Source organism: Podarcis vaucheri (assembly GCF_965113315.1).
Source record: "Podarcis vaucheri genome assembly, chromosome: 6".
Classification (NCBI taxonomy): Eukaryota; Metazoa; Chordata; class Lepidosauria; order Squamata; family Lacertidae; genus Podarcis; species Podarcis vaucheri.
In genome coordinates this window covers 25,973,051-25,986,252 of record NC_138764.1, presented here as the reverse complement: position 1 = coordinate 25,986,252, position 13,202 = coordinate 25,973,051, and the positions used below count along the sequence as shown (strand labels likewise).

The 13,202-nt window shown below is 39.0% G+C and overlaps 1 protein-coding gene and 1 long non-coding RNA gene across 4 annotated transcripts in view; one reads left to right on the top strand and one right to left on the bottom strand.

Annotated features, from left to right (window-relative positions):
• Nucleotides 1-2,061: 2,061 nt before the first annotated feature.
• Nucleotides 2,062-13,202, bottom strand: part of WDR47 (WD repeat domain 47) — a 38,491-nt gene continuing 27,350 nt past the window's right edge. For 2 of the 3 annotated variants that reach the window (XM_082225447.1, XM_082225449.1), the window contains 8 exons: nt 12,333-12,408; nt 11,311-11,468; nt 9,619-9,699; nt 7,411-7,580; nt 6,200-6,370; nt 5,745-5,876; nt 4,473-4,691; nt 2,062-3,595 (listed from right to left, as the gene is read on the bottom strand). In XM_082225447.1, the coding sequence (XP_082081573.1) occupies nt 3,453-3,595; nt 4,473-4,691; nt 5,745-5,876; nt 6,200-6,370; nt 7,411-7,580; nt 9,619-9,699; nt 11,311-11,468; nt 12,333-12,408 (1,150 nt within the window). In that variant the 3' untranslated portion in view covers nt 2,062-3,452. The remainder of the gene's footprint in view (nt 3,596-4,472; nt 4,692-5,744; nt 5,877-6,199; nt 6,371-7,410; nt 7,581-9,618; nt 9,700-11,310; nt 11,469-12,332; nt 12,409-13,202) is intronic. The other variant, XM_082225448.1, reaches the window with a different exon arrangement.
• On the top strand, nt 4,612-11,304 carry LOC309533906. Its single transcript, XR_014220500.1, has 4 exons — nt 4,612-4,741; nt 5,664-5,882; nt 9,638-10,971; nt 11,103-11,304. It is a non-coding gene; the product is annotated as an uncharacterized lncRNA (long non-coding RNA).

Below are 13,202 nucleotides of genomic sequence, written 5' to 3'. Positions count from 1 at the left end.
GCTTTTGGTCTTAAACTGATAGGTTTTACCTTTATTGCAGCAATAACAGCGCTTAGCCCATTTGCAAAACTAAGCAGGGTCCGGTGTGGTTTCAAACTGGATGGGGGACCGCGTGTTGAGATACCTACATTGTAAGGGGGTTGGACTAGATGGTCCTGAGGGTCCCTTCCAACTCCATGATTATGCGAAACCCTGGACTGTCATACAAAAGACGGAATTGCAGCTGGTGTACTACAAAACGGCTGAAAGGTGTAGTAGCCCTGTCCTCCTTGGCGGGCGGCCGCTTTAATTTACCATCAGTACCCACTGATGGTAAATTTTGTTCAACTTCCCTCTATTGTCACATCTTCAAGTTTCATTTAAGCTGTATAGGTTTTGTTTTTGTTTTTTAAAGTGTATTGCCTTTAACAGTGGCGTAGCGTGGGTTGTCAGCACCCGGGGCAAGGCAAGTAATTTGCGCCCCCTCTGCCCTAGGGGCAGAGAGCTGCGAGTGCGAGCACGCCCCCCCATGTTGCGCCCGGTGCGGCCGCCCCCCCCCCCCCCGCTACGCCACTGGCCTTTAAGATAGTAAAACTTTTTAAGAGGTCCGTTACAGAACACTGTTGCAGAACAGTATGTGCACCTACCGCTCTCCATTAATCTGTGTTGTCTTTTGTGGAGTTTTCAGGGATTTGTTTTACTGAATTATTATATAGGCCACCAAAACTGAGCACCTTTTTAAAGGGAGAACAATGACACCCACAGGAGATAGACCAGCCAAGATTTTAGGTACCATAATCCTGTAATGCACTGGTTTTCCAGCTGGTGGATTGGGAAAGTTTCAGCCTGATCTAAGTGGGGTCACAACAGCAGCATGCAAACATATGTTAAATGATTAAGAAAAGTTCATGTTCAGCTTCTGAATTCTGTTAATGGTCTTTTTGTCAGGGAGGTGCATGCCTTTGCCAGGGTATGCTCCTACTGCCTTGATGCAAATATCTGTTTTGTCTTGGAAGGTTAAGTACCGTATTTTTCGCTCTATAACACGCACCAGACCATAACACGCATGTAGTTTTTAGAGGAGGAAAACAAGAAAAAAATTATTCTAAACGAAATAGTGGATATATGATTTTTGTGGTTCATGCTGTGGCCACAGACATGTGAACTGACAGTGAGTTTGGAGTAGCCCAATGCAAAAATCCTGAGGATCCATGTGGATCCATGCTTTGTAACCACGGAGGAGGGAAGGAAGGGGAACCATGGATCCTCTGCTCACGACTGCAGCAGATCCCCCCCGCCACCCGCAGGCATTCCCTCCATAACACGCACAGACATTTCCCCTTACTTTCTAGGAGGAAAAAAGTGAGTGTTATGGTGCAAAAAATACGGTACCCTGAAACTTAAGCTGCATACACACTTTCCTGTTGAAAGTGTGAAACCATATATCTGAATAAGGTATTATGCATACTTGCTTACAACTTGCTGCTTTCAATCCACATGCATTATAGATCCTGCCATCCACAAAGGTGGGTATGGTTAGGTGATACACACTAAAATCCCTCCCTTTGATAGCGTTTCCTATGCTTTTTCTATACACACCTATACAATATCTCCCACAGGAACATGAGTACCTGTGCGTGTAGGTTATAACTGTTGTTGTAATTTGTACATTAATATTATTGGACAAGTTCAGATTTTTCAGACAAGCAGAAAAAAGCAGGAACTGTCAGTTAAAAGTATTGCTATTTTTCTAGGGGAAAAGGTGCGGGAACTCACCATAAACACCTCCCTCGTTCTTTTAGAATGGCCCTTGCCCACTCTGAAATAGGCATAAGACCTCTGGAATATGTGGGTATTTTCCTCCCTGCCTGAAGGAAAGCCACTCAAGCACACCCATTGAGTTGGCAATCTAGAAAGCCCTGGATGAGGAGTAGCCACATGTATAAGACTAATTGAAAGACTTAATTAAGATCAGGAGCAATATTTTTAAATTTGTCCTATTCCTTGTTTTAGAACAGCGTCCATAGTGCAATGTATAATAATTAGTGTATGACATCTTTGAGAATAGAAATGCCAAAATAATTTCTCATTTCTCTATCAGGTGTCAAAGTCTTTATTGAGTTTAAAGCACATATACATTTCTATGGTAACCTCAACTTTTTATGATAGTTAAAAAGGTCTTGCTACAGTGCACATAATTTATTATTAAGAACCAAATCTTAACTGTACTTCAAATAAATAACCTAAATATTCAAGAATTTAATTTAAAAGCATAACTGTACAATATGAAAATATAAACAATACATAAAACATAATACTCTAAAGATATTTAGAAATAAATTTGTAATTCTGTATTATATAGACAGTGCAAGAAATAAAAAAAATTCAAATAAGCCTCTGAACTGGGAAATCATTTACTTTTACATTACCATGCAGACATAGCATTTCAAGCCATGCTGTTGCCTTTAATATGGTACTCTACATGCACACACAGGAGAAACAGCATGTGCAGCCAGAGGTTGCTTTGAAGACTTCATCATAGTCATTTGCACAGTTACAATAGCAAGCTACTACTCCGCTTCATATATATTAAAATCTTCAGCAATACAATCAGTTCTGATAGAAACTTCAGAGAAATCCCTAGCTGCATACAGTTTTCTCCCATGTGTACATGAGGGTTTGAGGGATCGTGGCTGTAGTTATTAAAATTACTCTTACCAACCATATCCAACTGCATGCTTTCTTTCCTACGGTACCTTACAAAGAGGTATTTTGTTGCATTCAAAAGTTTTAACATCTCTTCAGCAAACCAGTAGGCTTTTTCCCCACCTAAAGCTTAGGAGTGTAGAACATCCAATCAAAACAATCCCAGTTAAAAACCAACATATACCTAATGGAGTGTGATCAAGAGTCAGCCACTACCTAACCACCTTTCAAGTTCACAATTATAGATACTAAAATCAAAATAGGAAATTTTGATGCAAAACAAATTTGACCACTAGTTAAGATGTGATGTAAGCAACGGTGTAGAATACAGCATAACTAGTTGTTTTAAAAAAATCTATTTTGTGTGGACCTAGCAATATTTCATGTGAACTTGAGTTAATTATGAATCAGTTTTTATTCCTGTAGAAAATAAAATAGTCATAGAGGCAAAGACCAGAGAATGCAATAAACACTAAACTGTAAACACATAATTAGTCTTTTGGAGTGCACACTGACATTGCAAGAGCTTGTTCAACAGACTTCGGCAACAAGACTACGATAGGTCACAGCAGCATGAGATCACATGGAAAGCACTGAACAATAATACTATCACACACCAACACCTCCTAGCAATCAGGTAACTGAAGGGAAACATCTCTTCTCCATGAGATGCTTTCCTGATCAAATGCTGCTCTTTTTAATGCCTAATTTAATGTTCCAATAGTCTTAAATGTGTGTGCTTTATCTGCAGGCTTAAAAACTACTCTTTAGCCGTTATAGGTCCAGAGTTTTACAGTTCTGTCTGCAGAAGATGACAAGAAGGAAAGATCTTGTGTATGCCATCTGCACTGAATCACTTTGTCTTTATGCTCCCCTACTACCATAGTTGGGAGCTGCTTGGTAAGGTCCCCTGTGAAAAAGAAATAGAATCATTATTGTTTACCTGAACTTTTTACAGAATCACCATTCACTTCACTTGATTGCATTTACAACAACTTTTACATCGCTTCCTGATAACTCAGTAACTCATTAAGGTTGGTTCATATGCTGCCAAGGGGTAGTGAAAGAAGCAGCACAGATGATTTGTTCTTCTTTCCCCATTTCTACTTTTACAGCACAAGGCTATACATGTCTACTGAATTGCAGGGAGCTTAAAGGTAAAGGTACCCCTGCCCGAACGGGCCAGTCTTGACAGACTCTGGGGTTTGTGCGCCCATCTCACATCTATAGGCCGGGGCAAGCGCTGTCCGGAGACACTTCCGGGTCACGTGGCCAGCGTGACAAAGCTGCATCTGGCGGGCCAGCGCAGCACACGGAACGCCGTTTACCTTCCCGCTGGTAAGCGGTACCTATTTATCTACTTGCACCCGGGGGTGCTTTCGAACTGCTAGGTTGGCAGGCGCTGGGACCGAGCAGCGGGAGCGCACCCCACCGCGGGGATTCGAACCGCCGACCTTTCGATCGGCAAGCCCTAGGCGCTGAGGCTTTTACCCACAGCGCCACCCGCGTCCGCAGGGAGCTTACTCCCAAGTAATTCAGCATAATTCCAATGTGTAAAGAACTTGCAGGCATCAATAGCAACAACCACCTTGTGCTTCAGAAGCCCTCTGAGGCGAACAGATCTTGCTCACAAATCCCACTTCATACTTTCTAGAAGTAGTAAAGTTTGAAGCAGCAGCTACCCATGGTATTTCTTTCTCTGCCTTCTGGTAATCCATGAAATTGTCTAAAAAAATGAAAAATGAAAACTCCCTGTTGTTTCATTGCTGATTTAGCAGTTAAATTACCTTGCAAGTCTGTCACTTTTATTTTCATATCATAAGAACCCGTGAGAAGGTAATGAGCCCCAGGGGAAAAGCGGACAGAACGGACATCACTGGAATGAGGATGGTAACTCTGCACCATTCGCCCTCCACGAATATCATACAGCATGCAGCTGGAATCCTCCTGGCCTGTAGCTAGAAGACGACCACTAGGATCTACAGCTACTGATGCCACAGCACTGCCTGCAAGGAGAAATCCCATAAATGAAATCAGTACCACTTCTCTAGATAAGGTGTGTGTTGTTTACAATAAATATTTTTTAAAGAAGTCTTTATAAAATATAGATCAGAATAAAGGTAGATGCATTTCCAGGCATCTGATACAATTCAGCATAGGGACCAGGGGAGGTGTAACTGAGCCAAAGCATGTGCTATTGAGATAATCATTATTCTTCCCCTGCCTTTGCATGCCTGCCTTTTCTTCCATTTCCCTATGTTTATTATAGGTTGTAAGTCCCTTGGGGCTGGGGCCTTCCATACCTGTTCCTTGGCCGGGGGGACGACCACATGTACATAGATGATATGATATTAATAAATCTTTTTAACTGTACTATCACTTAATTGTTTACTTGTACTGTCATTTAAATTTAGATAAATATGGCAGATATGGTTGTTTATCCTTGCAGATCTGCTATAAATGTACTTTTAACTAACAGCAAACACTGGTTAATGTTTCAAACAAGTTCTTCTGTATGCTAAAAAACAATCTTCAATACCAGTATGAGACAGGAAATGGACCTAACCCTTGGCTCCTTAAAAACTGGCAATCATTGCCTTTATTTTCCTGATAAAAGGCATCAGATAAATTTTAGAAGGATTGCTAGCCTTTGCACTTACTCATTTTAAAATCCCTCTCTTCATCCAAAGACAATAGCGTGGGTTGCAACAATACATGAAGCAGTCAATAGTTTAAAAAAATTAAATCAGCAACATAGTAAATTAATGTGAAAGTTTTATAGAGGGCATTCCCCTACACCAAAAAAGTCTGATTGAAAAAGGAGGTTTGCAGCTGGCCCCTAAAGCTGAAAAGTGGCACAGCCACACCTCCAGGAGTTAGTGCTTTCTATATCCAGGGTCCTATTACTGAAATGGGCCCTTGTACCTTGTGAACAGAAGTTAATTTATGTGAATTTGTTTCCAAATATTTATGCACAGAACTCGCTATTTTCCAAGCAGCAACTCTACTGGCCAACCATGGCAAGGATTTTTTCTTGGCTTCATCATCAGTAACCTTACCAGTTCCATGAAAAGTTGTTCCAACAACGCGAACACAACTAGGTACTCTGAGATCCCAGAATCGTACGGTCTTGTCTTGGGAGCCAGACGCTATCATCCATCCACTCCATGTATAAAGTGCTAAAATGTGACCTGCATGTAAGGAATTTTGATTTGTATTAATTATTAATAGAAATATTGATATTATTACATTGATGATTAAAATTATGGATATACTAGCTAGGAATGCACGTTTGTCAGCAAAATGCACTTTTGTCATACAAGTAAGAGAAATGACACGTTCTACATGTAACAAGGGTAGTTTTGCCAAAATTTGCGAATTTACACAGTAAAGTGTACAATGTGGTACATTTTAAACTTTATTAAAATGGTTCATTAATCCAGAAACACACACTGTTTGTTGTTAGTAAAACTGATTGAGACCAAAGGCTACCAAAGCTTGACCAGAAACGTACCAGTATGACCACTCAAAGCATGGAGGCCTTGCCCTCGCTGGCAGTCTGTTGTATAAATATTGCAGTCCCCAGCTCCAGCGCTTATTAAAATGGCACCACCACTTTCGGGACCTTCCATAAAAGCTAGATCCCTAATGGTTCCATCATGCATGCTGAATTCCAAATCTGGCCCTAAAACAGATGGAGAACAGAGTGAACAATTATCACACACAGAGAGAAAATTAGGAGTTTTATAACCATTCAGGACACTACTTAATCTTAAAACACAGCAACGTTTGAGTCTAACCAAACTGTTTACAAAAAACAAAACTCAATCCCACACACAGAAAAATTGTGCCAGTCTGGTATCGGGTTGAAACGTACCGCACTACAGAATTACTGCCTTCATGTACGTAGATGGCACAGTATATAACAATAGTTATACATTTATACAATGGTTTACATTTATACTACTACAACTGGTCTGGTTTTTATTATAAAAAAATCTTCCAAAGATTTAAAGCTAAGGTTCTTAATTTTTTTTGAGCTTTCTTACGATACGATAATCTTTACTGTCAATGTCCCATACAGAACAATGAAATTGAAAATCTACATCATACATTCTGAAACCAACAAGCCTGCTATCCCAGCTATCTCAGCCTGGTTAGCCTGCTAAAAACTCTGATACCCCATAATTAAATACATAAATACAAATATTCTCTCATAGAGACCTTACACTGTGTTTAAAACCAAAATCGCATTTGAATAGAAACTGTTTCTCAGGTGGCTAGTCCTAGTCGTTATAACCCTGTACCTTCTTCCAGAAGGCAGAAGCTGAAAGAGATCATTTCCGGGGTGCGCACTATCCTGCACTATCTCTGCAGCTTTCTTATGGCACCTGGAAGCATAGATTTGATCCAAGGTGGGAAGAGTGCACCCAATTAATTCTCTCCGCAGTCTTTACAACCCTGGACAGCATTGCTTTTTCCCTGACCATGCAGCTCCCAAACCACACACAGAGACCATAAGTTAAGAACAACAACCCAAGATGGTGGCGCGTGCAGACGCTGCGGCTGACAGCTCCTTGGAGAGGAGTCGGGGTTTGTTAGGACAAATTATTTATAGCCGATATGAAAGCTTTCTCATCCCCTAAACAATGCAAGAAATTATATGCTCTTAAGTGTATAAAAAGTCAATTGTTACAAGCAATTGTAACAACAGTTTGTACTTACCTGTTGCATTGCAGGTGTCTGCATTGAAAGGTAGCACTTTAACATATTTGTCATTGGAACCAGTTGCCAGCAATTGTCCACAGGGACTCCAGGCCACACAATAGATTGATCCTTTGTGATGTTTGTTCCTTTTGAAACGTACCACGGGCTGCTTAGGAGTGTTACTATCACTAGGGGGGCAAATGAAAGTGAGATGATTTTGTGCTTTTGCATGTCTGGACAGGATCTGTAACAAAAGGCTAATAATTCTACTCTTTTGGAAGGATAGAGTTAGCAAATATTTTAAAACGACATAACTGCATTAAAAATTATTTATCGTTTCTTTTGTATTAAAAATATGAACTATAGAAAGGGTCCCTCTTCTAAAGTGATGCACTTTTAAGGAGAGTGTGTTTTTCTTGAGCATGCAAAAAAGCCCACCTTCAAAAGGCTTATATTAATTGTTTTAATGAGCTGTAAAGTGCTTTTTAAAAAATGGTTCAGAACACAGCTGCCCAGCTCTTACTGGAACCTTCTGTAGCAAGGCAGGTGCTCTGCCATTGAGCTAAGGTCCTTCTCCAACCTTTAGAAACCCTTTAAATTAATAGAAATACATTTTAAATTAAACACACAATAAACAAATGGCCTGGTGGGAACAAGATAACTTCTGCCCAATACCACTGTCCTTGTCCAATATGGGATCCCAACACTCTGTTCTTAAGAGAACCTGAGAGATCTAATTATCAATCTCTAATCAATAATCTAGTTTTGCCTTTAGCAGAATGTAGGGAAATCCATACTTTTTAAACTTGTAAAATCATTTTCCTCACCAATGCACCTGCCTACCAGAAGTTCAGCTGAGACAACAGAATTTAATTAATTAAATCAGAATTTAATTAAAACACAACAGACTGCTTCTGGCACTACTGCAGCTAAAGCCAAGCCACTTTGTTTTCAGATTACAGGAGTCTCCTTCAGGTGTGCACATTCAGCATTAACTGAACAAAGGGGATCCCAGCCTGCATCCCCATTTGCCAAAGCAGGGTGCAGGCTAGGATCCAGTTCCTGATAGGTGGTGGGGGCTTCTGCCCCCCTGTCCACCTATCAGGAAGGGCACGGCAGTTCCAGTTCCCACACTGGGGCTCCAGTGAAGCCTCTGCTGTCCTGCAACGCCGCCGCACCAAGAGGGGTGAGCAGACTTTCAGAACATTTAGGAAGCATGACAAACATTGGAAGGCAGCTACAGGAGACTTGCAAGACTATTGGTCTCTTCAGATTTTGACCATTGCATTAATGGAAAAGTTAACAAGGTAATAACAATAAGCAAAACAAACCAACAAGGGGGGCATGGGAATGAGTGCGCAAACACCACCCCCTGACCCTTCATGAGTACAGAAGGTTCTCTACTTCAAACAGTCACCTTCCAACACACAGAAGATGATAAGGATATTGAGGATGGAGCTAGCACATTCAACCCCTACAGTTCCCCACCACAGTACGTTTTTGTTACTACTGAATGTGCATGCCTGAAAAGCCGGAATACCACAACTTCCACTTTGCCAAAGAGAATTAGCCACTTCTAATATAACACTTTAAGCATTGTAAAGGCAAAAAATCAATGGAAAATGAAAGACTTCAAGTAATCTTGGAAGAGAGGAAACCAGATTTCATGATTTTCAGATACAGTCACATAACAATTTCCATTTCTACTGTAGTTTTTCATGTGCAAAAATCTTGTATCTTGGAAATTGCAAGACTGCTTTAAAGTTCTTAGTTAAAAAGGTAACAGAAATAATAATCTGCCTGCCATTATTTTTCTTCTCTATCTTAATTTAACTATTATTTATTAAAGATGCAGGAAAACAGCTGATTAACAATCATTACTTACACGCAAAAGTAGAAACTGTAAAAGCAGTGGAATCATGTAAATATTTGGCTACTGGACAGTTTAAATAAAAGCAAGATGCTAATAAGGCAACTGAAAGCTAATACAACCAAGAAGCTTTTAGTGATAGCAGATTTTTTTTAAAAAAAGGTCATGCTGCAGAAGCTGTAAAGTGAGGCTGTTGTAATGAAGAGTGAAAGCAGAGGAGTACAAAATATGGAGAAAGTGGTATACTCAAGTAGTTATGGAGCAGGCACATAATACAAAGCCAAAAGAAACAAAGCCAAATGATCTGGCAACTCCAAAGTGTTTGTAAGAGGAAATACTGTAAATTTACTAGTTACTTTGTTGTCATCTTTACAGAGGAAGACTGCGAAGATCTGCCTAAGTCAAATACCAGTTTTCGAGGAACAGCAGAGGAGGAGCTAAACAGCATATAAGCAAACAAGTTATAAATGGACTAAACACACACACAAAATATTCTGTAAGAGTAACATATTTATGGCTTTTTAAATTTCACAAGGTGAAGGCTGGCTTGTGATGGGTCACATTTAAAACAGCAGCAGCACTACACTCGGCAACATTTTATAATGCAAACAGCCAACTCACTGAACAAACATCCCATCCTACTACAGCGTTTGCTACCGACATTTGCTCCCATTTGCCATGCTTGCAGCCACACAAGTCCACAGAGGTGAGAAAGCTAAGCATGATATATGGAGGAGTTCAAACTATTGTTTTTTGTTTTACTCAGATGTTTGAGCAAAAGTGAAATGGGTCCCAAAACGATTTCAAGTAATTTCACCAATTTCAGTGAAACGGCTTGCCGAGCTCACTAATATTAGAACTTGCTACTGGTCACCTGTGCATAGTAATTGATATTACTATGAGCTACAGTGAACCTCACAAAAATCCTGTAAATAATAAAGTAACTTCTATTTGGCATTTATTTTTTGTTTGTTTGTTTATTTGCTAACCATAGTTGGACAGTCAAGAAGTTCACCTTACGGTAGTTATTCAGGTAGGAATTTGCTGAAATTCCTTTTTTAAGACTTCTGTTTCTGCTTGTTCTGCTTCCTATACATCAGAATATTTAAGATTGCCACTGGCAACATCCATTTTTCTATGTACATAAAAATGTAAAGTTGTTATTGTGCAGCCCCCATTGAAGGATATGTAATCATCACAATCCTGAACTTGCAAGACAGGGGAGCAAAGAGATGGCAGATTTAAACAACAGCAGAGATTTGAATAAAACATGTTTGGAGGTACACAGAAGAGCTGTGAGGGAACAGACGTTGATCTGAAGGAGCTGGGGTGTGTGTGTAAGGCGTAAAGATTTATTTAGCTGGGTTGGCGAGCAACAAGAGCAGGGACAGCAGCCCCAAGTTCATACATAAAAAGTTGGGCAGGGAGAAAACTTTATTTTCACTACGTATAAGCTTTCACTTCAATATCAACAGCAAAACATATGGTAACTTCTCAGCAACGGCACAACAGTAACTGACTTCCAGTTTAGCATTGGTTCTAAAATGATCTTGTGTGAATATTTTGTCGGCCTTAAATTTCCTAACCATGCTTATAAAAATGCAGTGAGGATAATGGGGCAACAATTGTGTCACTTGTAATGCCAATGTTTCAGATTGCTTTCCAAAAATGAAGTTATAGAATACTGATATTCTATTAATGTAAGAGAGGTTTTTTTTATATATAAAATTTTTTATTGGTTTTACAACAATTTTTAAACAAAACAAACATACGAATAGGGTTACTCTGAAAAATGTAAAACTCTCTTACATTATTTATTTATTTATTTAATGTAAGAGAGTTTTACATTTTTCAGAGTAACCCTATTCGTATGAAATACCTAGACTAATATTTTTGTAGCCCTCAGTGGGTAAAGTTCCACAATAATCAATGACATGTTAAAAAATAACAAATGGAGAAAATGAGGGTCAGAAAAGCAGAGCAGAAATGGATACAAATGTCAGACATAACTGATGAGAGACAGATTAACAATCAATAATTACTCCTACCTTGATTCCTGGAGTTCTGGATAGGCACATACTCTTAAAGTTTTAGAATTTGAGCCAACAGCATAAAGAGTGCCACTTGGATGAAAAGCCACAGCTCTGACAGCTTGTGTATCTTCTAGGGTATTGACACAAATGAATTGCTTTTTTGATTTGTCATCCTGTTGTGTCAAAAGTTACAATACAAGTGACTATTTCTCCATAGTTCTTTACAACTAGAATGCCATACATGATATTATTCTACTATTAGGAAAATGTTGCATATCAACTCAACATAAGAAATATGAAAGCAACACCTGGTTTGGGCAATAGTTCAGGGATTCATAAACCGTAATTTGTGAAACTGTGAGAAAGGGTCAGTGTTGAAAGCCAAAACTTAAACTCTCTACTGTTGTCCAAGTATTTCCCACGTCTCCTACACATTATGATATAATGCCACCCCTAACAATTTTGATGCATGGGGAACACAATACATTTAGAATTCTGGATGTAAAAACTAAGGGTAAATTTTCACATTCACTGGGGTGGAGTCTATTTAAATGAGATATTTGGTTGGTGTGCTTCTAAACACACTGCAATACTTGTAGTGTGCCACTAGGTAACACTATACTACACTATATGCAGGTTTTGATACTGGAACGTGTGTGAAAAACACACTCATTTAAAAGGTCAGGTACTACAAAACATATTTTTAATATAGTTTCGTTTCCTTTTATTAGTTATGTGAATAAAAAGAGTAATTTTCCTCAGCCTTCTGGGGCACATGAAGCCTTATGGAAAGGGTACCTAGCATGAATCTTAAATATGGGATTGTCATTTTTTGAGATATTCCACAGTCATATCTGTTCTTCATGTCCAAGTGATTGGCAGTAAGACTATGACTATATTTTGGGGTACTCCACCATTGCACTGTACAGTTTCTTATTGTTTACCTGTCATTTTTTGCATTTTGAAAAAAACAACAATAAAACTTTTTTTTAGGATTGAGCCTTTTCATTGTAATGCAAGATGCTCTTAAGTCCTACCTCATCACCACTTGCTCTTGTTAAATTCCCTGGAGAATCTTCATGTTGTGCTGGAATGGCACCATGCTCTGGTATTCTGTTTTGATACACAAAATTCAAATTCAAATTTAAATGCAACTTTCCCTGTTATTTATATCCATGTCACCTTCCTCTGCTTCCCCATCCCCTTGCTTTCTTAGTGCTGCCCTCCACTCTTCTCCTTTCCCTTCTTATTCTAAATCAAGCAACAAATGTAAATATATAATTGTCTGCTGCTGGTTATTCAGCAATAAACTGACATCTTCAAATTCTAGAATAATTATTGAAGATATTTTTACATGCTGCCATAATTGAAAGACATTACTGAGGAATGCCCTATGAAGAGAGTTTGTCCACGTGGAGGTAATCTGCCTGAATACTTGCCCAATACTTACTGGTTTGCCCAAGCTACAAGGACTTAAAAGCAGCCGTGTTCATATATTTAAATTGTTTAAGTATTTGACTAACTTGGGGGGGGCAGGTTCCCCTGGACCTCTGAAAAAGTGGCCTGTTTTGCTTTTAAAGTAGCAATTTTAAGGAGAAAAGTTTGCAGGGTTGATGAGTTAAATTCTTCAGGGTAGCAAACTCTTATCTGACGGATAACTGTGTAATGTATTTTATTCTGTTTTATGTATTTTATCTTTAATAATAGCTTCAGGTAGACTAAATAATTAATGTTATTTTGTACTGTTCAGCAACAAAGTTCTCTGAGCAGTTCACAAAAGTTATAAACCAAATATATAAGAAAATATCAATGCAACGCTCACAAAACCATTAGAAATGCAGTATAAAACAGCTACACACTAAAACAGTATAATTAAAAAGATCCCCACCTGGCACCAAAGACCACAA